This window comes from Dermacentor silvarum, chromosome 4 (assembly GCF_013339745.2).
Source record: "Dermacentor silvarum isolate Dsil-2018 chromosome 4, BIME_Dsil_1.4, whole genome shotgun sequence".
In the NCBI taxonomy this organism is placed as follows: Eukaryota; Metazoa; Arthropoda; class Arachnida; order Ixodida; family Ixodidae; genus Dermacentor; species Dermacentor silvarum.
Window position 1 is genome coordinate 227,353,812 of NC_051157.2, and position 26,552 is coordinate 227,380,363.

The 26,552-nt window shown below is 48.0% G+C and overlaps 1 protein-coding gene across 4 annotated transcripts in view; it reads right to left on the bottom strand.

Moving 5' to 3' along the window:
• LOC119451016 (dual specificity protein kinase CLK2-like) overlaps window positions 1–22,806 on the bottom strand; it is a 57,892-nt gene extending 35,086 nt beyond the window's left edge. For 2 of the 4 annotated variants that reach the window (XM_049666398.1, XM_049666397.1), the window contains exons 1-2: window positions 22,605–22,806; window positions 19,333–19,433 (exon numbers count right to left, since the gene is read on the bottom strand). In XM_049666398.1, coding sequence (XP_049522355.1) covers window positions 19,333–19,424 — 92 coding nt within the window. In that variant the 5' untranslated portion in view covers window positions 19,425–19,433; window positions 22,605–22,806. The remainder of the gene's footprint in view (window positions 1–19,332; window positions 19,434–22,604) is intronic. The other 2 variants (XM_049666401.1, XM_049666399.1) reach the window with 1 other exon arrangement.
• Window positions 22,807–26,552: the final 3,746 nt, after the last annotated feature.

The following is a 26,552-nucleotide window of genomic DNA, read 5'->3' on the forward strand; positions in this document are numbered from 1 at the left end:
GGAGAGGAAGAGGAAACGGCTGAACACCTCATACTTTTCTGTAAAGGGCTTAACCCTACATTGCAAAGCAACGGGGCTGATTTTTTCAACGCATTGGGGTTTAGGGACGACAGTGGAGGCAAAATAGACTTTAAGCGGGTAGAAATAACCAAACGGAGGTTATCTGATTGATGGCTAAAATCAAGGCAGGGGTGAGATTTCACCCACCACAATGTACAAAATATGTTAATAGCCCCAGCTAGGTGACGTATGCCACCGCCCGATTTAAAGGGTTCAGCCTCATCCATCCATCCATCGCAGTCTTCTGCTTCCGTGATCTGTTCCAACGCTCGTGCCCTTTCGGAAGGCACAAAGCGCTTGTATTGATAGTCAATGCATAAATTCCCAAATATAAAAAGAAAACAAAAAAATTGCGAATGTTGCGTTTTAATAGTTAAATCAGAGTAGGAGGAGCGGTGCAAGAAAGATAAACGAGTACAGGTGGCAGAGGGCATACCTTTTCCTGGCCTTGCCTCCTTAAGAGAAAGAAATGCTTTAAAAGATTCATAAGATGACATTACGATTTACTGCTGTGTGCCGTAATAAAAGGTAGAGGATCTGGCATACGTTTCGCAATTAAATCCTGTACTTGACGTGTGCAAAAAATAGACGAGGAAAGGAAAGGTGAGCATACTATTTTTTTTTTTCAGTATTTTTTGATGTCTAGGCGAGTTGAAAGCTTACAAAATCTATCCCAGCACTTTAAAACGTGCCGCACTGCAGGCCTCGTGTCACGGAACTCTTTCAAAACTGCAAAGCTAGCTTTTCTGCATGGTGTGGCAGCAGAGTAACGGTGGTGCGAAAATCGAGTACGCAGTGAAGCTGCATGCTTAATTATCTTTTTGAACTCGCGACACGCTCACAGGCAACGTTTAAGAGTTAAAATAATCAGTGGTAATCGTCCGGTCCGTTACGGTGGTTTCCAGTTTCCAAAAAGAGCAGAAGCAAAATTTACAATTTAAACAATGACACTGCTGTGAACTTTACCACAAGCTCTATAAACAATGCGACTTAATATGCAAGAGCTGTGCGGTTTGGTACTGCGTGCAAAAAGGCAATAGGAGTGGCTATTTAACGCTATTTTAGGGAGCAGCGGAATACACGCACCAACATTTTTCAGGTTCGAGCGGTCAACTTCTGGAACCGAGTGACCGATCAATGCCTTGCGACATCACTGTCACTGTGTTAGCAAAAATTATGAACTATGCAAGCCGTCGCAACACAACAGCCGCTGTTCTAATTACAACGCCGCCCCAGTCAACAGTAGAGTAGCAGACAAACAGGTGATAAAAGCGATGCCAACGGTTGAATGAGAGTGGCTAGGCGACTCCCGTTATCTGCACAGGTCTGGAGTTCCATTGGCCTCGCGGTACGTTTAGAATTTCTTTACGTGCGTATGACTGCTTTTATTCGGACAACAATGAAATTTGTGACTACATTATTCTGTGATGTCGCGTTGCTTGAATATCGCGTGCATGTGGATGCGGCAACCACGACGACGGCTGGCAAGCAGCGAGAGACGGCATCCCCGAGCTGCAAAGACGAACGAGCCAGCTGTCCACCCCTCAGTTCCGCCCCACCTGCTGCACGAGCCGAGACGCTGGTTCCGGCAATAATTACGAAAGGGAACGCTGGCGCCACCAATGCTACACGGATTTGCCACATTTTCCTGCGTGTGGAACTAGCCTAAATTTCAGAGGAATCAATACTTTTTAAGTGCAGAAGACTCTGCAAACAATCCCTACTAATTGCAGTGGTTCTACCTGTCGAGTTATCCAAATCAAAGCGCACCAAGCAGACGCTTGGTGCGCTTCGATAAGAGTCGTTCTATGCATGTGTCCGTGGCATAATGGTTTCAATATCGGGCCTCTGTGCTAGAAGCCACGAGTTGGAATTCTGCGATTGGATAATTTGAATAAGGTTTATTGAATCGTCATTTTCAACAAAGTACCGTGCAGTACACAGTCCTTTGTTGAAAACACGAGTTTCTCACTACAGTAGAACCCCGCTGGTGCGTTTTTTTCACGGGACCGTAAAATAAAACGTAAGAGCCGGGAAACAGGACAAATTGGGAAATAGGAGTAGTGTTGAACTGCACATAACATTATTTTATATCTTACGGGTGAAAAAGTCTTAGTTTCGCCCGACAGCCGAAGTATCGATTGCGATAGCAAATAAGTAGACAGCTATACAAAGTAAGAATAGTAGTTTTATCGTCCGTATAAACTTGTAAGCATTCGCTTATAAACTATATTAACAAGCATGGTGTCAGCGCCCACAGGCAAACATGAACACATCACACTCGATGAGCGCGGACGCGCGCTGTGAAACGCTGCCGTGGGCAATTTAAGCGCCGCTGCAGAAGCGAGCGAAGTGACCTTCGTGCTGTTGTCTATCGCTTCAACGCAAACTGAGCGCCGAGAACACACAGCACGCACAAAGCTACGAGCCGCCGACGCACCTACACTGCATATACATGGCTTGCACGTGACGTCACTTCCGCCCCAATCAAGTGCCGTCGTCCATGCTGGCGACCCATTCTTCGTTTCGCAGCTGTCCGTCTGTGCGGTCCGTACCGACAAGTGCCTTGCCTGTGACGCCTGACCGCTCCCGATACGCTGTGAATTGTTTTCTTATCTATTCGGGAACGATGTCTCCTCCCCAGAGGAGTGAACCATTGAGTGTAGGCTATTACTCTGAACTTGTGGGATCGGTGCGCGTACGCTATGAAGAAAAGGTGCAAATGTGCGACGGTATGGACCCGTACACGCTGCGACCGGGCGTCGACACGACGTGAATGTGTTCCCCTGAAGTGACTCGTAAACTATCTGCGATAGATAGATATCTAGATACTATCCAGATATCTAGATATCTATCTATCTATCTAGATATCTATCTAGAACTACCTAGTTTACTCCTCCAGCTTTGTTACGTTGGAAGAAATGAAAGCTTTCAAATCAATGGAAGCATACAACTATTTCACCAGCGGGTGGGTGAGAAGCCTGTCTGCAATGCGTTTACGAGACGAAAAGGTGCTTCTCCTCAGGAGAGGTGAGCTCAAGAACCTTTTCTGGCACGTTTCTCGAAATATAGCCTGCTGTTGTTGTGATTTACGCGGAGTGAAAAATAAATTGTACATCTGAATGTGGTGGCACCGTTTTTAGGTGACGGGCAAATTTCAAAGACGCCCATGTACCAAAATTTACCGAGCATGTCAGCTACGAGGTTCAAATTCCGCCCCGATTAGTCTGATTTCCACTGTAAAAATACAGTAATGAAGATAAACAATGCCTGTTCTTTTACACTGCTCTGATCGCGGCCAGGTTATCTGGTGTGCATACGCCCGTTTTTCTCTGCCGTCTCTTTCTCTGCCGTCGTAGCTCGCTGCGCTCGTAGTGATTCGCATCTGCTTGCCTAATGCTGTAGCCGAGATGCAGCGACGGGGCCCCGTCTGGGTTCGTGCTATCGGAAAAATCGGATGGCGTCCATGCGAATCAAAAACATTCACTTCTTCAGAGCGTAGTCCTTGCTTCCCACGTTTTCGCAAACATTTAGTTCACGGCACAAGCCTCTTACCTGTTACGAAGTGCGCTCCGCACCCACGTAAATTTAGGTTCTGGGGGTCCAGATCGTATCGATTAATGCGAGCCAACCACAACGTGCGCCGATTTGGGCTGAGCGTCTTACCGAGCGCTCACACCTGTCTACGACGATCCTCAGAATTCGGAAGAAGTTTGTGTTAGTAGGCTTCTTCTTTCGCCTGGAGTTGTCGCTACGGTTGGAGCAGCCAACGACTGAGCAGAACACCATATTGAAGCTGCGAGTGGTCGCGAACCAACACGATGCGAGCTGACAGAGGCGGCGGTAAGCAAGCAGTGGCCCGGCAGTGGCGCGTCAGCATGGCCGACAGGCATCTCACGGCGACCGGATGTGACGTCGGTACAAGCCATGTATACTCTGCCCCAAACACAGATCGCTTTCAAGATACGGCCCGCGCGACTGCGCGCGGCCGCCACGCAGTACGCAGTTGATGCCAGAGCACAACACTGCCCGCTATCCCTCCCCCCTCGCCGGTGCTTCGAGCGCAACCGAAGAAGGCGCGCTTCCTCCCTGCTTTTCTTTCTTTCGCGCGCAAGATTCAGATGCGGTCGTTGGCTCCCCTTGCACACTTTCACTCGCACTTACAGCGTGCGGCGACGGCGTTATCGCCCTTGGACTTCATACGGAACATCTATGAGCCAAAACCAATTTTAGGGCCGCAACGTGTCATAGACACCCTCTTTAGATAGCAAACACAGATCTCAAAGGCCATACTTTTGCTGGCAGAAACCGAAAATACGTCATAAGCGTCGCCCCCAGCACTTTGGGCAGCCGATGCCATCGTCAAGAAACCAAGCTAAGCGACATGAAAAGTCAAAAATGGCCGCTCGGGCCGGCGCTGGGTGGCAGTTCGTAACATATGATGCGGGAACATTGCGATGTAACAGCGGGGTTACCAATGCATTGGGTTGTATGGGAGCTGTGCCAGGACCAGCCAAAAACAACGTAACAGCCGGGAAAACGCACACGGAAGTGCCCGTCTGGCATCACTACTGCTCGCCTACGTCACTAGTCACAGGACCACACCAAGCACTACTTAACAGGGAATGGAATGGCGCCTGCGTGGGGCACGACACCGCTCGACACACCATGCTGATCCACGTATCGTTCCAGGTTTGTTAACTCAAAGAATTTTCGTAGTAGTGACCGCTTTCTCATTGCGGTGTCTTACCCCTTTCACGTAAATTGGCGCATTGTTATTTATGTAGTGACATGATTGCTTTTGAACTGCTTTCGGAACTTATGCTGTTATTGTCAGGTGATGTCGAGTTGAATCCAGGCACAACTGATGCTATCGACCTCGCCCCTCTGTTAGAAGCAATGCGAGCAGAAATCGTAGAAGTACGAGCATTTCAAGCAAACACCCCCCCCCCCCCCCCGACAGATATCGTCACGCGTAACACGGCTGGAATGCACCAGGCAATGATTCTTCAAAATCTCAAATAACTCGGATCCACAACGATATTGCAGCCCTAAAAACTGCAAGCATAGATACTAGTAATAGGATGCGACGAAATAACCTACTATTCTTAGGATTAGATGACTGTGTCGATGAGTCATGGAAGGAGTCCGAAGATAAAATACTGGCATTGTGCGCAGATATTCTAAACATTAAATTAGAACCGAACTCCATTGAGCGAACGCACTGAATCGGTAAATTTTGCGAATCAAAGAAGCGGCCTATCATTGTGAAATTCACCCATTTTAAGACTAAAGACAACATTCTGTCTCATGAACTAAAATTAAAAGATACCAGCTACGCCATCAGAGAAGACTTCGAGGCTACCACGCGTGCGTCTAGATCTAAACTACAGTATAGACCACTTATAACGTAACCGCTTATAGTGCAGGACCGGATATAGTACGGTCTTTTCAGACTCCCGTTAATTTTCCCATAGCACTCCATATATATGCATACCGCTTACAGTGCAGCTGCGTGAGACGAAATACCGGTTATAATGCGGCTTCCGCGGAAAAATCTCGCCTACAAGGGCAGCAGCGAGCACGCTTCTCAAAAAGGTGCGTGCTGCCGGCCGGCATATGCAATATTCAATGCAATCAAACTCTCGGTAATTCGGACTTATTTGGCCGCACATCAGTTAATTCATACTACTTTCGGAGCTCGGTGAGCGAGGAGCGCCGCAAATGTGCGACGCAAAAAAGCAAGAACGGCGCTAGCGTCCAACCGAAACGAAGCAGCGGAGTCAGCATCGCCACAGCCATCAGTTGAAATCGTACGTGAATGACAGCAACGCCTGAACGCTTCGAGCATATTTGCGTCTTTAAAGCCTGTATTCTTGCGTTTTACCGCCGCGCGTAAGACCGCGTTGGCCGCGGGCTTTCGTAACTGCGTAGTCGATATCCATGATCGCATCGATAGCGGCCGCAGTTTTCTCCACAGTGGTTGCGGCAAACAGTATAGTTTCGGTTTTACGCGGTACGCGCGTCGGCCGCGTGCCTAAAAAACTGCGTAGTCGCCATCGAATATCGCATAGATAGCGACTGCGGTTTCGACGGCCAGTTGCAGTGACTGGACGACTCGGTGCGTACGTCGGGCGCGTGCCTTCAGCACCGCAAAGTCGATATCCATGATCGCTTCTCTGCAGCGGTTGCGCGCAAACAGTATAGTTTCGTTTTTACTCGGTACGCGCGTCGGCTGCGTGCCTAAAAAACTGCGTAGTCGCCATAGATGATCGCATAGATAGCGACCTCGGTTTCGACAGCCAGTTCCAGCGACTCGACGACTCGGTGCGCACATCGGGCGCATGCCTTCAGCACCGCAAAGTCGCTGTTCATAATCGCGTCGATAGCGGTCACGGTTTTTTCCGCAGCGGTTGCGGCAAACAGTTGTTTCGTTTTTACTCGGTGCAAAGCTGTCGAACTTGAAGAGCACCGGCTACATCGCGATTATGTTTTCGCCAGCTCACTGGAGAAAACGTAGTCGCGATGTGCACGCGATAGTACAAAGTGTGTCTACATGCTTGGTACACGTTTTGCATACGTACAGGGCTTGAAAATCGTTGTTTTGGTTATAGTGCGGTACCGCTTATAGTGCAGATATTCGCGACTCCGGCGACTTACGTTATAAGCGGTCTACACTGTATTACAGTTCGCCCGAACTCAGAAATGTGCATTCAAACTCAGTTTTGATAAACTTCATATCGGTAATAAGTGTTTTTTCTATGACATCGCGTCTTCTAAAGTTGAGGAATGCACACCACCAATGCGGCATGCATACGCGTGAACCAAAAATTCTGTAAATGCACCCACGGTCCCAACCAAATGATGCCTCAAGAATACAAACTCACCAAGTTCCGCTCCCAAAAGGCTGCCTACGTTTTTGAATTTCAACATGGCATTCACTAGCATACGAAGCTCAGTACCAAAGCGAGATTAGTTAAACAGCTATATTAGTGACACAGAATCCGATATCATCTTGCTAACAGAAACGTGGCTGAGCTCGGACTATAGACGATAACGAAGTTTTTCCGTCTAACAAAAACTTCACGTTATACCGTAACGATAGACAAGGCCGAAGGGGAGGAGGCGTTCTTATCGCTGTTCGGAAGACATTATCATCTTACCGAATATGTCACGGCAGTTTTCATCGGTATGTGTCTATAACAATACGGTAAAAAACGTTTTTGGCATTTGTTACAGACCACCTGATAAACAGCAAGCTTTCATTGATCTGCTGTCCAAATCCTTAGCAAACATAAAACACAAGCTGCCGAATGCACTGCTTTTTCTTTTCGGAGATTTTAATTACCTGGAGTATGCTGTCTGTATCAACAGGGACCTTTTCCACTGAAGCGAAACAATTTCTTGAACAGGAGATTTCAACCTCCAACAGGTGATAGCATGTCCCACCAGAGGCGTTAACATACTCGACTTACTTCTTACAAGTTGTCATATGTAAGAGGCCGCCGGAGGCGCGAAAAAGAAAAGGAGCACGAGAAACACGGGGTTCCGAACGGCGCGAGGCGCACGAACCGAGGCATAGTCGAGAGATGAACGGCGCTGTCCGTTGAGTTTCAACGTGGCACCGGGTCAGGAAGGTCGCATCTCCAGCTACGTTCTGGCGACGGGAGACTTGGGGGTCTGGTTGAGTCCGCGACGCTGGCCGTCCAAGGTGTGGCCGTCGACCTCGGCAAGTTCGGGCGAGGCTCCTAGACGGGCTGCAGCTTCTCACGGCAGGACCAGGCACCCCAGAGAGGATCCCCCTTCTGCGGCAGACCGGCACGTTTGATTCTCCTCGGGATGCCACGTCGGCACTCCTGAAGAAGTTGCGACGCATGCCGACGCTAGGCCTAGGCAGCTGGGCCTAAGTAACGCCGAGCGCCATCGCTGACGAGCGCATCACCGGCGAGATACCGACGAGCTCACCATCGACAAAGGAGGCAACGCGAGTCGTCGGCACCTACGGCACTCTCAACGCTTCCGACGAGCCCGACACGTGTGCGACTAGAACTTCGAGACGACGATCCGTAAGAGACGATCACATTTTGTTCACGACGCAGTTAGGCCGGGGCCAAGGTGGTCAGACTTTGACGAGTCAGCGCTCAGACTGACGTAGAAACTCTAAGACGGGGTTAGGCTCCGAGACAGAGATAGATTATTTTCGGGTAGTCTTGGCATTTAGCCAGAGTTTTGTATTTTGTATTGAGCAAGTATTTTTTGTTGAGTTATGTCTAGTTTCGCGTGCCTTTAGTTTTGACTTTCGGTTTTAGTGTTGTGTGCCGCGTGCTTTTACCATCCTTGTAAATATTAAATCCTCGTTTGCTGTGCCGCCGGTCGTGTCTCTCCTCCATTGAGAGTAGCGCATGCACGCAACTCTCCACACTCCCAAGTAAAGGTGACAAAATATCGGCGAGCCTGCCAGGATTGATACGGCCCAGTTAGGGTGGCTAGAAGGGGAGGTGTGATTACCGGCGGCGCAAGCGTGACCCCCCAGCGCACCGATGCCGCAGGGCGGCGCTGCTGACCGAGGCGCGGTCCTGACTTTCGGCAATGCGGTCCTGTGCATGAGATCAGAGGTTCGAGCAAGGTTGGAAGTTAAGCAGCGAGGGGTAGGTAGACTGGCTCTGGGAGCACACGGAAATACACCAAATCAGGGGGTACAGGGTGACATGGGATGGACGTCATTCGAGGGCAGGGAAGCCAGCAGCAAGATAGAATTTGAGGAGCGATTGAGAGAGATATGGCAGAAAAGCGGTGGGCAAGGAGAGTTTTCAGTTATTTGTACATGAGGAATGTTGATACAAAATGGAGGAAGCTGACCAGAAAACTGTCAATCAAATATTTGGACTGCAGGAGGGGTGCAAACCAGGAAACAGCGGTTAAGAAAAAGGTTAAGGAAACAGAGAGGGGTCTGTGGAAAACAGGGATGCAGACGAAATCAGCACTGGGCACATACCGAACTTTCAAGCAAGAAATTGCCAAAGAAAATATCTACGATAATTCTAGGGGAAGCTCTTTGTTGTTTGAAGCCAGGACGGGAGTATTGCGGACTAAGATGTACCGAGTCAAGTACCAAGGTATAGACACCGTTGTGCTGTGCGTGTGGAGAAGAAGAGGAAACGGCTGAACACCTCATACTTTTCTGTAAGGGGCTTAACCCTACAGTGCAAGGCAACGGGGCTGATTTTTTCAAAGCATTGGGGTTTAGGGACAGTGAAGGCAAAATAGACTTTAAGCGGGTAGAAATAACCAAACAGAGGTTATCTGATTGGTGGATAAAATTAAGGCAGGGGTGAAATTTCACCCACCACAAAGTACAAATAATGTTAATAGCCATGGCTAGGTGGCGTATGCCACCGCCCGATTTAAAGGGTTCAGCCTCATCCATCCATCCATCCATCCGGGAAGGCGCGCAGCCGAAATGAGCGCATCGCCAGCCTCGGGTATCGCGCGCTTTCTGCGAGCGTCATGGAATACGTCTTTATCATGAAATCAACATTTTATCAGCACACATCATTACTCCTGTGAGATTTTACGGGCCCAGTCCGCATTGCGTCGATAAATTCAAACGCGTTTTTTTTTTTTCCTCCGGATCAGGATCATATAGGGGCTGGGGGCTCTGGAATAATTTCGACCACTTCGGGTTCTTTAACGCGCACTGACACCTTACGGCACACGGGTGCCTTGCACTTCGACTCCCTCAAAATGCGACCGTCGTCCTCGAGGTCAGCAGTAATCACCCTATGCATGATCACCCTATGCGTGCCGTACGTACGACCTGTAAACTGCAGTCATTACCCGATTACTTCTCGACGTACAAACCACTTTATGCCAGTGCTTGCTGACCTGTAGCATGTCCTTTCGACGCTCAAATAAGCAATTTCCTATGATTGCAGACAGCAACAGATCTGGTCATAAAATCGTATATTTAAGTGAGGAAAAAACTATGGGAAAATTTGATCTACGACACGCAAGATTTCAGTGCTTTTAGTTTATTCTCAATGCCCTGCTGAATGACACCTTTAAGCAAAAAATGAATCCTTGTTACGCAATAAAAACGTACAACTGGCGCTGTCAGAGCAGCAGAATGCTCTAGGCAACCAATTTTTAGCACATCACGACTGCAAAGCACACCACCATGATCGACTGCATAAACTCTGCTACAGCTTTGGCATGCAAACGAGTGAGCTTGTTTTCAAGGGCATCGGCCAGCTTGTAGAATGGTTCTGATGGATATAAAAGGCCCCCAAGGTCCCTTCTGTTTGTTCTTTAGATTCCACAACGGTTTCGTTGTGAAGCTGCCCAGCCAAATAGATGCTACAGCTGGCAAGTCCTTCTCCAATGAAGAACACTTAACACAACAGCCGCGGCATTTCGTTCATTGTAAACTCTGCAGTCTGGTAACGAGCAATGTTTTGTTTAAACTTTTGCAGTGACCACAGTTTCAAAGGTCGCTTAAACTCGAAAATTAACAATGGGCATTCCGTCCCGCTGAATACGTGCCCACCGGCAGCCTCCCCGTCTGCCGGTGGGCACGTATTCCCCCGTCTTGTCAATAGACAAGCGCCGCTTCTCTTGTAAGATAATAATAATAATAATAATAATAATAATAATAATAATAATAATAATAATAATACTTTATTCGTACTCAGGGAGTCGAATATGTAGTCCAGGCATACAGGGTCACAGAAGGCGGAACTTGCTACACCGAAGTGGTTTCCGTGCCGAACCTGGGACCCGTGGAGCACGTGAGACATCTCTTCTTTTTCTTTCTTTCGTCAGAGTCCTACTAATGTACTTTGGCAAGTTCGGAAGTACTGTGGGCACGGCATGTTCTGAGAGGGCAAGAATGCGACGTGGTATCAAGACTGCAGTTCCATTAATAAAGTCGCGAACGATAAACCTAAGGAAAAAAAAAAAAAGAACAGACGGTGGTGATCAGATTGAGCTAGCGTGAAAAGCCTCGTGAATAATACTAGGATGGCAATTGGCAATGCCACGACGATGCTGTGCAACACGCTATGTATCGCGAGAAACACCCCAAAACTGGCGACGAGACCAAAACTGTCGGCGAAGGCACGGAGGCGAGGCCGGCAGGGCGGCGCGGCTATGCTTCCCGCGCCGCGAGCGGTAGCGCCATATTTCCCCTGGTGGCATCGGTGCGCAAGGGGGTCACGCGCGCCTCAAGGAAAGCGCCTCCGGTATTCACACCTCCCCATTCTAGCCACCCTAGCCCAGTCACCGATACTCGGGAGTTGTAAAGATGGAGTGGGAACGTTTGGCGGCGGTAGCGAAGGATTTAAATATGTCGAAGGAGGAGACGATGGCGTTTTTTGAATACACGCAACAAGAGAAGGAAAAACAGCAGAAAAGCGAAAAAGAAATTTTGGAACTTAAGTTAAAACTAGCGGAGATGGTCGCGGGCTCTCGTGACGGCACAAGTTCACCCGGATCGGTGTCATCCAACTCAACTTCGCCCAGACCAAAGCAAATTTGCCCTAGGAAATTAATGGCTCCTTTTGATGAGCGTAGGGACGATTTAGATGCGTACTTGCATCGTTTTGAAAGAATAGCGGTCGGACAAGGCTGGGCAAGGAACGAGTGGGCTAGCGCCTTAAGCCTGTGTCTAGTTGGTGAGGCTTTGAGTGTGTTCGGACGGATGCCCGCCGAAGAGAGTCTAGACTATGATAAAGTAAAAAACACTTTATTGCAAAGATTCCGGCTAACCGCTGAGGGTTCCCGCGAAAAGTTCAGGTCATGCAAGCCGGAAGACGCGGAAACTGGAAAACAGTTTGCATGCAGATTAACAAACTACTTTGAGAGATGGATGGAGTTGTCGGAGGCCAACAAGACATATGAAGGGGTGCGGGACAAGGTCGTAGGAGAACAATTTCTCGCCAGGTGCAGCGACAGTCTGGCGGTATTCCTCAAAGAGAGGAAATTAAAAACAGTGGAGGAGATGGCAGCGCACTCAGATCCGTTTGTAGAGGCGCAGGGTCTAAGGAATTTAGGAAAGAGTGGCAAGGATGCGCCGATGGCAGCTGCAGGTGAGACGAGGAATCGGGGTCCAATGAACAGGCAAGGGACGCCCCAAAGATGTTTTCTTTGTAACCGGCTGGGACATATAGCAATGAACTGTTGGGTGAAGGATAGTAGACGTGGTCCACCAGCGGTTTGCCAGCTATGTCAAAAGAGAGGGCATGGAGCGCACGAATGCAGATCAGGATATGCAGACAAAGCTGCATGTATGATGAAAGGCAAAGAGGGTGAGCCGAGAGAAAAGAACATGCCCGTGGTGGAGGGAGAAGTTCAAGGACGCAGGGCCACAGTTTTGAGAGACACGGGGGCGAACACAGTATTGGTTAGGGAAAGTCTGCTACCGTCAGAGAACATGACCGACTATTTCAAACCAGTCATTTTGGCGGACAGGTCCGTTAAGTATTTGCCAGAGGCGCAAATTCAAGTTTCGACACCATTTTTTACGGGATTGGTCACAGCTAGGTGTGTAGATCCTCTGTTTGACTTGATTTTGGGGAATGTATCAGGCGTGAGAAGGGCGGATGACCCAGACCCTAACTGGAAGAGGACAGAAGATTTAGAGGAGAGGAATAAGCCAGAAGTGCCAGAAGAGGAGACACCTGAAGTAGAGGTAGCAGCGGAAGTACAAACGCGAGCTATGAGTAAGAGTACTAAACCCTTAACACCATTACCGGTCACGCACATTAAGGGGTTGAGCATAACAGCGGCCGAATTAAAGGAATTACAGGAGAAAGACGAGTCGTTGCAGAAGTGCGTACAGAAGATAGGAGAAGTAGTACGAAGGAAAGGAAGTCGAAACCTGGTGGAGTTTTTCAAGAAGAACGACTTATTATACCGGAGGTGTGTGTTCAATTCGGGAAGACAGGTTCAGCAGTTGATGGTCCCAAAGGAACTAAGAGAGAAAGTACTGAAGTTAGGGCACGATAACGTAACGGCAGGCCACCAGGGAATAAAAGACTCTTTGGAAAAAATAACAGAAGATTTCTTTTGGACCGGGGTACAGAGCGACGTGAGGAGATACGTCAGGTCATGTGACGTATGTCAAAAGACTATGGCTAAGGGGAAAAACGAGAATATGAGTGTGTGCACGATTGCTGAAGGGAAGGACACAGGCAGACTAGATAGTGCCCACGACGCCGTAAAGAAGCTCACGACCAGAGAGCCCTTGGTTCAGGTTAACCGGGATAAGAGGATGGACAACATCCCGATCGAGGTTTATATACCCGAAGAGCGGAAGAGAGTGGAAAAAGTCATTTCACCTCGGAAAGATAGGAAGTCTATAAGTGATGTTGAGTCCAGGGAGTATCAAGCACTAGACGTGATGGGACATAGGGACTCCGAGAAAAAGGGCGAAGGGGATAGATACACAAATCGCCCTAGACATGTAACGCGTAAGGGTAGGAAAAAGATTTGCAAGAGATGGAAAAAATAGGGCAGACGCAATGGTCAGAACCAAAAGGAAAAACATTTAGGAATGGCATGCGGAACAATGCGGGATTTAGAAATGTGTATAGTAAGGAAAACACTAACAGTACCTACGCATATCTAGGGCATGTGGAGTATTGTAAGATATGTCTAGGCCCAAAGTTTATTCATGTGAGAGTGTCTCAGAACATTAGATAGTGAACATTATGAACAGTCGAGTGAAGTGCATTAGGTGATGAAATGTGCATAAAGTACACTCTTAAACGTGGTGAACAGTGCAACTGGTGAATTGTGCGGTGAAGTGTGTGGTGGTATGTAGTGCATCAAGTCTTCACACGAACCGGCACCAATGTCACTACGAGGAGTCACAGTCATCACCCGAACGTCACCCCCTCCCCCCACAGATCAGGAGTAAGCAGTTTTTTGGAAAAAAGCTCTCAAAAAGGGGACCCATGTCATATGTAAGAGGCCGCCGGAGGCGCGAAAAAGAAAAGGAGCACGAGAAACACGGGGTTCCGAACGGCGCGAGGCGCACGAACTGAGGCATAGTCGAGAGATGAACGGCGCTGTCCGTTGAGTTTCAACGTGGCACCGGGTCAGGAAGGTCGCATCTCCAGCTACGTTCTGGCGACGGGAGACTTGGAGGTCTGGTTGAGTCCGCGACGCTGGCCGTCCAAGGTGTGGCCGTCGACCTCGGCAAGTTCGGGCGAGGCTCCTGGACGGGCTGCAGCTTCTCACGGCAGGACCAGGCACCTCAGAGAGGATCCCCCTTCTGCGGCAGACCGGCACGTTTGATTCTCCTCAGGATGCCACGTCGGCACTCCTGAAGAAGTTGCGACGCATCCCGACGCTAGGCCTAGGCAGGTGGGCCTAAGTAACGCCGAGCGCCATCGCTGACGAGCGCATCACCGGCGAGATACCGACGAGCTCACCACCGACAAAGGAGGCAACGCGAGTCGTCGGCACCTACGGCACTCTCAATGCTGCAAAATCAGATTATAACAACCCTTGCTTCACTAAATATGTAAAATCTTTTCTCAAATGTACGTCTACAGCATGGGTTCTCAAAGTGGGTTCCGCGGAACCTACGGGTTCCGCAGGCCCCTGTTTGGGGTTCCGCGAGCCACTGATAAATTTTCCCTGGTCCCGCTGCCGACAAGTGTCTAAAACGGCGAACACGAGGTGCGCTTGATCCAAAGAACCTCCATTACCCATGCCCGAGTGTCAAAAAGCACATCACAGTGCGTAACAGCAACGCGCGAACTGCGCAATAAATACGCAAGCAGCTTGTAGCCACCCAACCTCTGAGAACGGGCAGCGCGCCTACGCTTTCGCACTTGAATCTCGGAGGCCGTAACTTACCACCATGCGCCTTTCTCCTATTTGTAGATAGGGTAGGTGCCGATAGCGTGCGCACTGACCTATACGTTGATCGGGAAAAAAAAAAAACGCGGAGCACCGCAAATGCGCGCCGCAGAAGAGCAAGAACGGTGTAGCGTCCAACCGAAACTAAGCGGCGCAGTCCGCATCGCCGTGGTCCTCAGCGGCAATCGTACGCGGCACGTGACTGACAGCAACGCCGAAGCGCTTCGTGCCTAATTGTGCCTTTAAAGTCTTTATTCTTGCGTTTATCGCCGCGCGTAACACCGCGTTGGCGGCTAGCCGCGTGCCTCCGTAAGTGCGTAGTCGCTATCTCTGATCGCGTCGATAACCACCGCAGTTTCGTCCGCAGGGGTTGCGGCAAATAGTAGTTTCGTTTTCACTCGATGCGCGCGTCGGCTGCGTACCTTCACAACTGCGTAGTCGCCTCCCATGGCGGCGTCGATAGCGACCGCAGTTTCGTCTGCACTTCTTGCAGCGAAAGGTAGTTTCGTTTTGACTTGGTGCGTGCGTCAGCCGCCTGCCTTCTGAACCGCAAGATCGCCGTCCATGATCGCGTCGATAGCGGCCGCGGTTTCGTCGACAGCGGTTGCAGCAAGCAGTAGTTTCGCTTTTACTCAGTGCAAAGCTGTCAAAGATAAAAAGCACCGGCTACATCGCGATGGACGGACAATTTGTTGGCGAGCAGCTGAGTGGCGAAAAAATAATCGGGATGTGCGCCCGTTGGTGCAAAGCGCGTCTCAGATGAAAACGCGCGCCGCGAAGGATGTCGCGAGGCCTTCGCCGCCGCTAGCGCTAATCAGTCATGAGATGAAGAGAATCTCAGCTTCCGCACTGGTCTTGTGCTAAATAGAAACAAGATTTGACGATTCATTGAGTAAATAAAAGCGTGTTGACGTAGTGCAGCATTTGTTTGTTTTCTTGATACCCTCGATAATTCGGTTAAATCAGGGGAAGGGGGGTTCCTTGGCACTTTATGGAGCTTAGCAGGGTTCCCTGGGATGAACGTACCTGAGAACCCCTGGTCTACAGTAAAGCTAATCAAAGCAATAACACTGCAGCGTGGGAAAGGTATCGCGCGTGCGTAAAACTGTATATTCAGGAGGTCAGTCGAGCCAAAGATAAATTTAACAGTCACGATCTGCTGTCCATTCTCCAATCAAATCCAAACAAATTTTGGCGCATGCTCTCCACGAAAGACAGATCAAACACCATCGAACTCGTTGACCTCCATGGTGAACCTATTCCTAATGATGGATGCAGAACCGCCCAAAATAACTACTTTTCTTCTGTATTTACTGCTCCCATTCATGACCCTGACCTGCCCACACTCACTGCTACAGTACATGCTATGCCAGACCTAGAAATTTACGCGGAGGGCATATTTAACCTAATCAATAGTCTTAAACCATTATCGTCTACTGGCTGTGATGGTATAAGTAGTAAACTTCTGAAGAACACCTCTCACGTATCAGCTCAAATACTTTGCTTACTATTCAACCATTAGCTAGAAACGGGGACCGATCCCGATGACTGGAAGAAAGCTAATATCTTGCCTATCTTTAAATCAGGTGACCGCTCGAACCTTGCCAATTACCGCCCAATCTCCCTTACAAGCATCCCCTCATTAAAGGGAAACTGAGACATCCACCCAAATGTAGCAATTTGCTACAATGGAAACCCAACCGGGTTCCTCGAAAGAAAGCCTCGCAGTTGAAGAAAAATTCGTCCTGGTCCGGGACTCGAACCCAGGACCACCGCCTTTCCGGAGCAGCCGCTCTACCATCTGAGCTAACCAGGCGGCTAGCGGATGGCAGGGCGAAGTCGAATTTGTCGACAACTCAGATAAAATCTGAGTGGATAAAAATCTTTTTTTTTTTTTTTTACTCCCGAGTCTGACCCTTTCACTGTGTCCGCTTGAGTACGGAACGACCAACCGGCTTGTATACTCCGTTGATCAACTTCGCGCCAACGACGAACGGGCGACAGCCGTGACAACACCTATGGTTGTCACGGCTGTCGCCTGGGACAACCATATATAATGAGACCCGTCTATACAAATTGAAAACAAGGCCTTAGGTGCCTTGTGGTGAAGCCCACTTACAGTTTCCTGCCAGGAGTTTTCCCTCTATTGGTGAAAAAAACTTAGCAAAAAAATTGTTTTCATTTTGTTGATTATGCTTATTCTTGGCGTGTTTTGCACATAGAAAATAAAACATTTTTGCTGCGTCTTTATATGTCTCATCATTAAAGGGTTAAAGTTTGACACTACCTGTCATGAGGTTTCTTCGTGTACAAAAATGGAATAAAACTGTTTCCGTTATTTGTGCTGGCAACACTGTCCAAACAAACCAAGGGCTCTATTCTGGACACGCATGGCAGCTGCACGGCCGCCATTATCCGCCATCTTGGCTGTCTCACTGGCTGTCCAGAGGTCATGTGTTTTGAAATTTGTGCCGGAAACGGAAGTTTTGCAAAATGCAATTTTGCGTTCTCGTCAGAATGACGAAACGTGACGTGGAGCTGCAACTTTTATCGACTTAAACTTTTTTGTGGTCCTTGGCACCTATATTGCGACTTTAGCGCTTTAAAATGAAAGTGGACGGTAGCGTGCAGAAGCCCGTGCAGTACATCTGCAATTTCGCGAATATGTGGTGGCGCTCCAAGATAGCCGGCATGTCAGCTTGTTAATTGGCTGAAGGAATATCCTGTGAAGAGCGTCACAGGAAGGGCTGTTTCGTAAACGTCAATTTGACGTTGCGTGACGTTGCGCTGGGCCACCATTGCAGAGATTTTCCGCCATAATTTGTGGTGCGACGAGCCGCGCGAATTATGGTAATGAGCGGCCATATGCAACGGCGGTCGAGCGGCATGCGTATCGCCGCATTTTCCCTGTCATTTGGGGCCATGAAAATCTTTTGTTCACAAAGCGTGCTCATAGCATTTGCATCGCTCTCGGGTGGTGTTGGCATTTGTGTTTTGAACCATCATTTTTATTATAAACACGTTTATTTGAAATAATATTGGTTGAAACTAGCAAACTTCTTGCGACTTTTTGCACTTTTCGCCACTGCGTTTGTATTGTAATCAATATTCATGTATTTTCGCGTCATCAAAGGCTATGACAATGGCGATCTTTTAATTTATACAAATAAATGTACGCAAGGCGGCGTCTTGAAGTTTCCTCTCGCGGTGCGAGTAAGCAGTGAAGTGAACAACAGATGGCAGTGCCGGCGCTTGCGTTGCGCAAGCGGATACCTGTGGCGCGCGCAACGCTATCGATGATATACGGCCGCTTCTCAGCCAGACGAGTCGGGCTGAGTCACTTGCGGATCATGACATAGCGATAACGCGGCCTAGAGCGTGCGCTGATCATCACTGGCAGGTCGCGTATGTTGTCTCAAGGTAGAAAGCAAGCGCGTGGGCGCCAATATACGATGACTCATTCCGTTTCCCGAGGACACGCATCCTAGCTAATGAAGCAGACGACAGCCTGCGCGCATGCAGACGACGGAAGCGAGAAACGATTTTGATGGAATAATCGGATGCTTTGAGCTAGCGGCTTTATTTTTACTGCGGAGGAAAACTTTTCCTTTATCAAGAATGCCAGGTTCAACGCCTACATTACAGTTCCTTAGGGAAACGTCAAATTTGCGTATCGTTACGAAAGCAAAACGGGGCCATCAGCGCCATTTTGTAAGCGTCGTGCCTACGTCACGCCTCGAAGAAAATGGCGGAATGTCCAGAATAGCGGCTCAAGACAGCCACAACAGCCAGGCTCACGGCGGCTCTTTTGCTTGTTGCAGTGCTCACATTTCTCGTTTGTGGCATTGAATCAAGTGTTTTGTTCCTTGCTGCCGGTCGCCTTATCTAGATTAGTCTCAAGGATTTCCGCGACGAAACCTTTGAAATAGTTGCACTGTGCGTGCAAACGTCCGGCCTGCCCAGCGAGCAGCATGAGATTTTTTAAAGACAAAAAAAACCTTTCAAGCGAGCCCGAGGTTAAAAAAAGGGAGGTGTTTATGCCTCTCCGAAAGGCGCAATACTTGACTGTTTTCGACCTGCATAGGCAACACCGCACTGCGACTCAAGTCACAGCATCTCAAAATATATAGGCAGCAATGTCTGCTGTGCTTTCAGAAGCTAAATAGTTATTTTGTACTGGTGGAACGAGGCCAGCTACTGTAATGTTTCTAAAATAAAAGCAAACGTTAAAAACGTTACAGTAAATGTGCCAACTGTGCACCCTAGCACAAGCACTTTATTAATTAAAAATGTTTTTGCGAAAGAAAAAAAGGAAAAATTGCATTTGATACTAATCCCATTGTGACAGGCTGGACGCTTCAAGGATCTTAATCCACGCTAGCAAGTACTTGAAAAAGAACTCACGTCTTGGCAAGCCGCTTGCGCTTGTGCCGGTAGCTGCTGTCAGATGAGCTGTGCGAGTCACAGCTTTCCGAACGGTGGCGTCTTCGAGGCATGGCTGCGACCTGCGGACAATAAGATATGGGCTCCATTTCAGCAACCAGAACAGTAATAGTGTAAATTCTGCGCTTATATAGTCGGGCTAACAGCAATCATCAGCAGAACTATCTCTGTCTGCTTCATTATGGTTTCACATTTATTTCATACATACTGCTAGACTTAATATGGAGGCTGTTGCAAGGCACGAGAAATGCATCAAGACGCAAATGACTAACTGTTACTCTTTTTCATACTGCAGCTAACAAGACGTAGTGAGCAGTACAGCAAGAGCCTTATCGTCCTCACTGCACTTTAGATGCGGAAATATAATGGAAGCTCGCCAGTGCAACAGTATCAAAGTCATCATAGATCATCAGTGTCTGGGAGCTGCCAGGCATTGTTTAAAAGAACTTGGCGGTTGCTGCTTGTTCGCAATATGCCTCCACTTGTGCAATATGCCTGGATGCCACTGTTAATCTCTGCAGATAACACAGCTCGAAAAAAAGATTCTGGTCACCTGGCTTTCCTCTGCATAGACTGCGGCTGCTCACCTGAACTGGAGAGGACCAAGGTGGTGCACAGGGAAAAAAGAAAACTAACCCGAGAAATCTTAAAATAGAGGTTCCCCGAACGAGGACAACGAGTCAGTTGCCCTGTGGTAGCTTTTTCAGAATAAGAAAGAAGGTTCTTATGCACCTCACTGCCCCAAAGTCGAGTGGTGTAGGATTTGGTCCTGTTCTTTTCTTGCTCGTTTTGATTATTCCATCTTGTGGTTAAAAATTACAGCGCTAAGATCTAATTCCTCTGATGTTATCCCCCACCCTCCCTTCTCACCTGAACATGCATTGCGTTCAATAAAGCATGGACATAAATTGTTCTCGCACAGCAATAAACCTTCAGTTGTGGTTCAGTGGTCGTGTTTTGCGACTTGGTGCTCGTCCACGTCTCAACAAGTGCACTGCCTTGGAAGGCACATCAGATGCTGTTCTTGTGCCTGAACAGTGGGTACAAAACTCTCTCACAGGTCGAGACATTCTGCCGCGCTCAAGCGCTTGGTTCGCAGCAGTTTCCGATGGGGGTGAAACAAAAATGCTTGTGTACTTTTATTTAGGTGCACATTGAACCCCAGGTGAACTGTAATTTGGCCTGTCAAACACCACATTTAATTTTTTTTCCTAAAAATGTTTCTGATAAACAGTAAGTTTATGAAATTTTGCGCAGAACGTGCACAATTTACAATTCTCGAAAATGTGAGCACTCCCTGCCGTAGTTCTGAGAAAGTATTTCGGGCACTGGGAGTGAGAGTTGGGTGAAAAATGTTCCCAGTCATCGCATCATGTGTTTCACCTGTGCAGAAGCAGTCTGCACAGGTGCAATGCATTATTGAATCAATTAATTGACATTGTCTTTTTATGACCCTAGGAAAGATTGCGCTTTGGTCATGCGAGCAGCAATTAAATAAAATGAGGTACATACACTGCATACCTGTCACAAAAGGTCTTCAGCTGTGATTGCACCAATGCAGTGCCAAGCATTGATATGTCACTTTGGTGCTTGCTTGACTTCCAATACTGCTGCAATTGCACTTTATTCGCAAACACGTACTTTAATGCAAATTTACTTCCATGGTTCATGCTGAACAGATCTTGAAGCACACAGCAAAATCATAAAACAACAACGGAAATGCAGACAGGACCACACTTCATTCACAACTAACAAGTTGTTGCGGGTGACCAACTTTTGCCCGACTCACCACCTTGTTGCCACTTCAATGAGCATGGAAGCTGTCAGTGCGATAGTCTTAGAGGGAAACGGAGATCAACTTACATGAGGCCCCAGCCAAGATTCCTTTTGCATTGCATATGAAATATTGCAGCAGGTTCGTGGCAAATCTTTCCTGTAGTGCTCTTTTGGCTTCAAATTCAGCCCACTTGGATCAGGTTTGTCAGCAGTGGACCACAAGAGACTATGTTACTGCTGTGCCGGGGTTTCAAGAATTGCTTAGCCCCAGAGTCAGCCTCAAGCGTCACATGAGCAACATATTTTGGCATTTGTTTAAAGTTCTTGTGCCCTTTGTGTGCTGCCTTAGTACTGCAGGCTTCTCACAGGAATGCACTTGGTTGCCATGCTGAGCCCATGCCACTCTTTTCGCTGGCTGCCACTTCTCAAATGGCAACAAGAAAAAAAGTAATTCTTAACACAGTAACAATTCCTACACCAATACAATATACAGTGGACTTGCGTGGCATTGAGGAACATGAATACAGAGCTCGCACGGGAGCTTGCCTTTGTGTGCCGGGATAGGTGATCCGCTTTACAACTCCCAATAACCCCACCTCACAGTACTTTTTTTGCGACGACGCTTTTACCTAAAGGACTGCTGCAGCTGGGCATGTACTAATACGGTTCATGAGATGCAGTAAAGTTTGATATGGTCAGTCTGAAAAAACGTTTGTAATAAAAAAAAATTTTTTTAAGCATGCGTCGCTGCCTAGTCGGATGGCTTTGATGCTGGTTCATTGCACAGCTAAATATTATCCCAACATACTTGCCAAACAGTTTTTGTTTTGCACCTTAGTCTGTAGTTGACCGCTAGCAGATTTTGGCACTTTATATGCATTAATATATGCCTAACCATATACCTTCTGTTTGAACAGCTGAACATCTTAACCACCTTTATCAACTAGGCTTGACAAGAGGAAACTGAAATTGGAGCTTTCGGAGCAAATTTTCATTTTTCTCTGCAAAGACGATGGCGTATCTTTAAAGATCTGACTGAAGCGCTTCCAGCGCGTCACTCGCTCGTAGGTCGTTTCACCCGCAAGCGACGAATGAGTGCCGCTCGATCGCGATTTCCTCTGAATCACCGCATCTGCGGCATCTGTGTCATTGTCGAGACGGAAACAGCCCCAAGCAACGTACACTGGCACGTGGAAGGTTCCAGAGAAAGCAATGGTGGCGAGTGGTCAACGGGGCCAACGCCACAAACATGGCAACAAGAAGATCGCGAAGCCTAACACGCTGCGTAGTAGTCGAATGCCTGCCCTCAAAACACGGTACTTCGGCAAGCGGCAGACATCAGCGTAACGAGCGGCTCCCGACATGACGTGTGATGCACAGAGCCCCTGGAAACGCATGACGGTCGTCCGCACCTCTCAGAGTGTACTAGAACATAAGCGCAGTCAAGTAGGCCTCACCTTCAGAAACGTTTGTAGCTCGCCGAGTGCGCCGTCACCGCACGCCAACGTTTTGCTTTGACGGGGGTTATGCTTGGCACGTCTGAGATGCCAACAACGCAAGTTGGCGAGCTTAAAACTTCAGCTTGAAGGCTGCTATCGCCCGAGTAAAAAATGGCGCAGTCACGAACGTCACGTCGCGCTTAGATGTGGGACGACGAATGAAAAAACATAAAAATTAAACAAATCCTTACTTTGCTAGTTTAACTTCTGGAGCAAGTCAAATGCTCGTTATTATTTTAGGCCTAAAATATTTTAAATTTTAGGGCATTTAGGAAAAAGTTTATGACAAAAGATTGCGACAGGTGGTATCCAAATGTATGTACACTCCAATGCCGGCCCTCTCTTGGTAACAAAAGCGAATCTCGAAGGCTAAGCTTTTGCGTCAGAATTGATTTTGGGATAGACCATAGAGTTTCATATTACTATTTAGTCTATTTAGAAACTCTATGGGATAGACACTAAGGCTACTTTTTTTTTTTTACCTGCACTGGCTACGCGAGTGTAGCTAGTGTAGGAAGTCGTCATTTTTTTACTTGGTGTAGAAAAGTGTAGCTGCGCCCACCTACACGAAGCCATTTTTTATAGCTGTAGTGTAGCATGCAAACTACACTTTCTAGACTGCGGTTTTGTTGAGTGTAGGCAGCAGACGACAAACAAGCAGGCTGGCGTTGCAAACGCGTGGCGCCATTTTGTCTGCGACTGTCGGGGCTAGCTGCAAGGACGGTAACGAAGTGCTGAAGTGCAAGGACGGTAACGAAGTACCCCCCCACTTACCCACCCTTTGTTTTCGTCGCTTCGCGCTGACATAATTCATAAAACCGGTGCTACTATCACAATTTCATTTGGGTTGGTAATTTACATCGAATCATGTCTGCATATGGAAAAAACTGTCAGGGTGTTTGTCAAGGCTTTGACACTGTGTGAAGTTTTGGGCGAGAATGTGGCGGCCGCATTCTGAAGCAACAAATGCGCAACAAATGCGGCCGCCGCATTTTAGATGATGGCGAAAACGCTCGAGGCCCGTTTACTTAGATTTAGGTGCACGTTAAAGACCCCAGGTGGTCGAAATCTCCGGTATACATTTCCGCCGCTTCCCTTCAGGTACCGGTTAGGCCGCGCTCGCGCGTCTGCGCGAGAAACGTCTCTTGTTTGCGATTGCGCCGCTACGGAAGGCTGGCAATTACTGTTGTGTTGTTGAATCCCAAACCAGCAATTACGGAAGGCTGGTAGTTGCTGTTTTGTTGTGGAATCCCAAACCAGCAATGTACACACGAAGGGGTTGATGACAGCAGTGAAATTCCACCGACTCGCAACAGAATGCACGAAACAGACAGCCGACAAGCATGAATTACTGTTGTGCGCAGTACAGCGTAAGTGAACTCTTGTTGCAGGCGCTGACAGTTCTCGTCGGAGTTCATGCGTCCTGAGAAATTGATTATGTGCACTATGCACTGAACAGGACCGGAGTTCATTCCTGCATCACTAGTACACCAATCAGTCGAGATTCTGTGAGGTACAAGGCCGCTTCCTGTTGCACCAGTGAAGCAGAAATGAGTTGCACGCACTACTTAAAATGCGTACACGTGCCATATCTATGGTGTGCGGTGAAATATTCTGTACAGTTATGAATCTGTTGACGTAAAGGCAAATGACGGCTGCACGCTCGCGCACAACGGAATTATACACAGCGGCCCATGCACTTGCCGCAGGAAATGCAACCCTCTCGTATGAGGGAGCAGGGCGACGAAAGCTTCGAAAGAAAAAAAAAGCCTTACGCGTTTTTGCGCGTATTTAAGTTTTCTAGCGCAAAGACGCAGCGAACAAGCTATTTCTATGGGAGTAGGTATAGCCTGGTCACACGTGCATTTTCACGCGTATAGCCGTCATGCAGGTAAAAAATAGGCCGGCGCTGGTGACACGCGCGTGGCACCAGCGAAGTCCAAGTGGAGAGCGCTGCTGCCACGCAATGACGTAACCAAAAAGAAAGCAGTTTAACAGAAGACATGAAATGCTAGTATTATCGTTTTGTTGTTAAATATACTTCGTCGAAATATATAGAGCATTTGATTTAATGCCGCGTTTTAAAATCGAAAATGACTGTGGGCGCCTACACATGCGTGCACGCAGCGGGGGAGGGGATCGCACGAGACGGTCTTTTCGTCGCTGTGGCTACTTGTGGCCGTGTGGTGTGTACTGTGTAGTATCAGTGAGTGCGAATAACGTTTCCCTTACGAAGATAATAGTGAAGCTTCGAAGGAACTGCATTGCATCCACAAAACGGCACCACATGTCGCCTGCTATGGATTGGCGGTTTCGAAGAGTCGTGTGGTGACACTGCGCCGCCGACTGCATGGTGCCGACAGAGATAATTCGTGTGTTGTAGCATGTGTCGTAGACTGTTGCTAGTTTTAGTTGTGACTGCGTCTTCCAATATAGCCGGATGCCTGTTTAGCCTTCGACACCACGTTACGGTCGCTAGATGGGTAACACGTCGAGACACTGCTCACGAGCTCGAAAACGCAGAATTGATGCGCGCCGCCGTTGGACGATCGATGTAGGGTGCATAGATATTTCCAATTATCACTTTGCAAGATAGGAGTGCCTTTTGTCGATAAACAAATTGCATTCACGCATTTCGCCTCCCTTTGCGCACGCAGAAGCCTAGTCAGTCTAATGACGCGAAAGTCTGAACGTGAAACGTGAATCTAACAGAAAGGCATGTCCCCGCCTGAAGGCAGTCAGCAAGTGTCTGTGACGAGTTTTAAGTGACTTACACGAGGCTGGGGGTTGAACAGTGTGTGTAACGCTTCTGCTTTAGTCTGGCGAGTGCCCATCCCGCTTTCATGAACCAATTGAAATGTCCAATGTATTGGTTGCTGTAGCGAGACAGCAATTCCATAGCAGCAGTGAAAATTACCCGTGGAAGTAATAGTAATGCGATGGGGTTTTGTGGTGATTGTCATTATGTAGCGTATGCATGGGAATACAATCATTTCCACCCTGTGCATGTGTGTAGATAAATGGTTTATCTCCCGAGATTATGGGACAGCAGCTAGCTGGTGTTGTAATTATCTTCAGTGGATCTCTTACTGTACAGGCTATAACAAAACCTCTCTACTTTTATGTGCCTTCTTTTTGCAATTGTCTTCGCTCTGCAAGGAAAGCCAAGCTTCTCTAACTAAGGTGTAGAAGGCTTGTGCGACTTCAGCTGAACTTGAAGCAATCAGCAGGAGTCAAGCACATGTGTAGAGTTTTACTGGTGCATGCACCCTTAGGGGCTCATTTCTTATTGAAAACACTACCATAGCATTTTTTTTTCTTTCTGTTTTTAATGTTGTATGCCTTAATAACATGGTTAGAATATAGAAGTACTTCTGTGAATTTAGGAAATGTTGTTCAATGAAGGCCCATCTAAGAAATGTGGGGTCCCTGACGTAATTCCTAATGCATTTTCGTACATTATTCCCAGTGGGCTCCTCAGCATTGCTATTATTTTTCAGTGTTCTCTCACAACAGGTATTGTTCCTTCATCTTGAAAACAAACGAAAGTCCTCCCCCTTTCTAAATCTGGTAAAAGCGTGCTTTTGTAACTATATATAGATTGATCTTTTTTACACCTTAATCTAGTAAAATGTAATACATAGCTTATAAGCATATTGTTGAATTCGTTGAATCACATAATGCCTATCTAAGTTTTAACAGGTACATTCGATTCGCCTGCACCATCTGAACCAGTTCACGAGGTGCTGCACCCTGTCATTCGTTTCAGCGGTGAAGCAATGGTGACCGCTGAACCACGCCGTTCGTTTCAAAAGGTGCAGGGCTGGTTCACGATTTTGCTGCACCCACTCCATTGTCGGTGCTGCCTTGGTGCAGGCGTACAGGCGCGAGGCAGCAGCGCAGCAA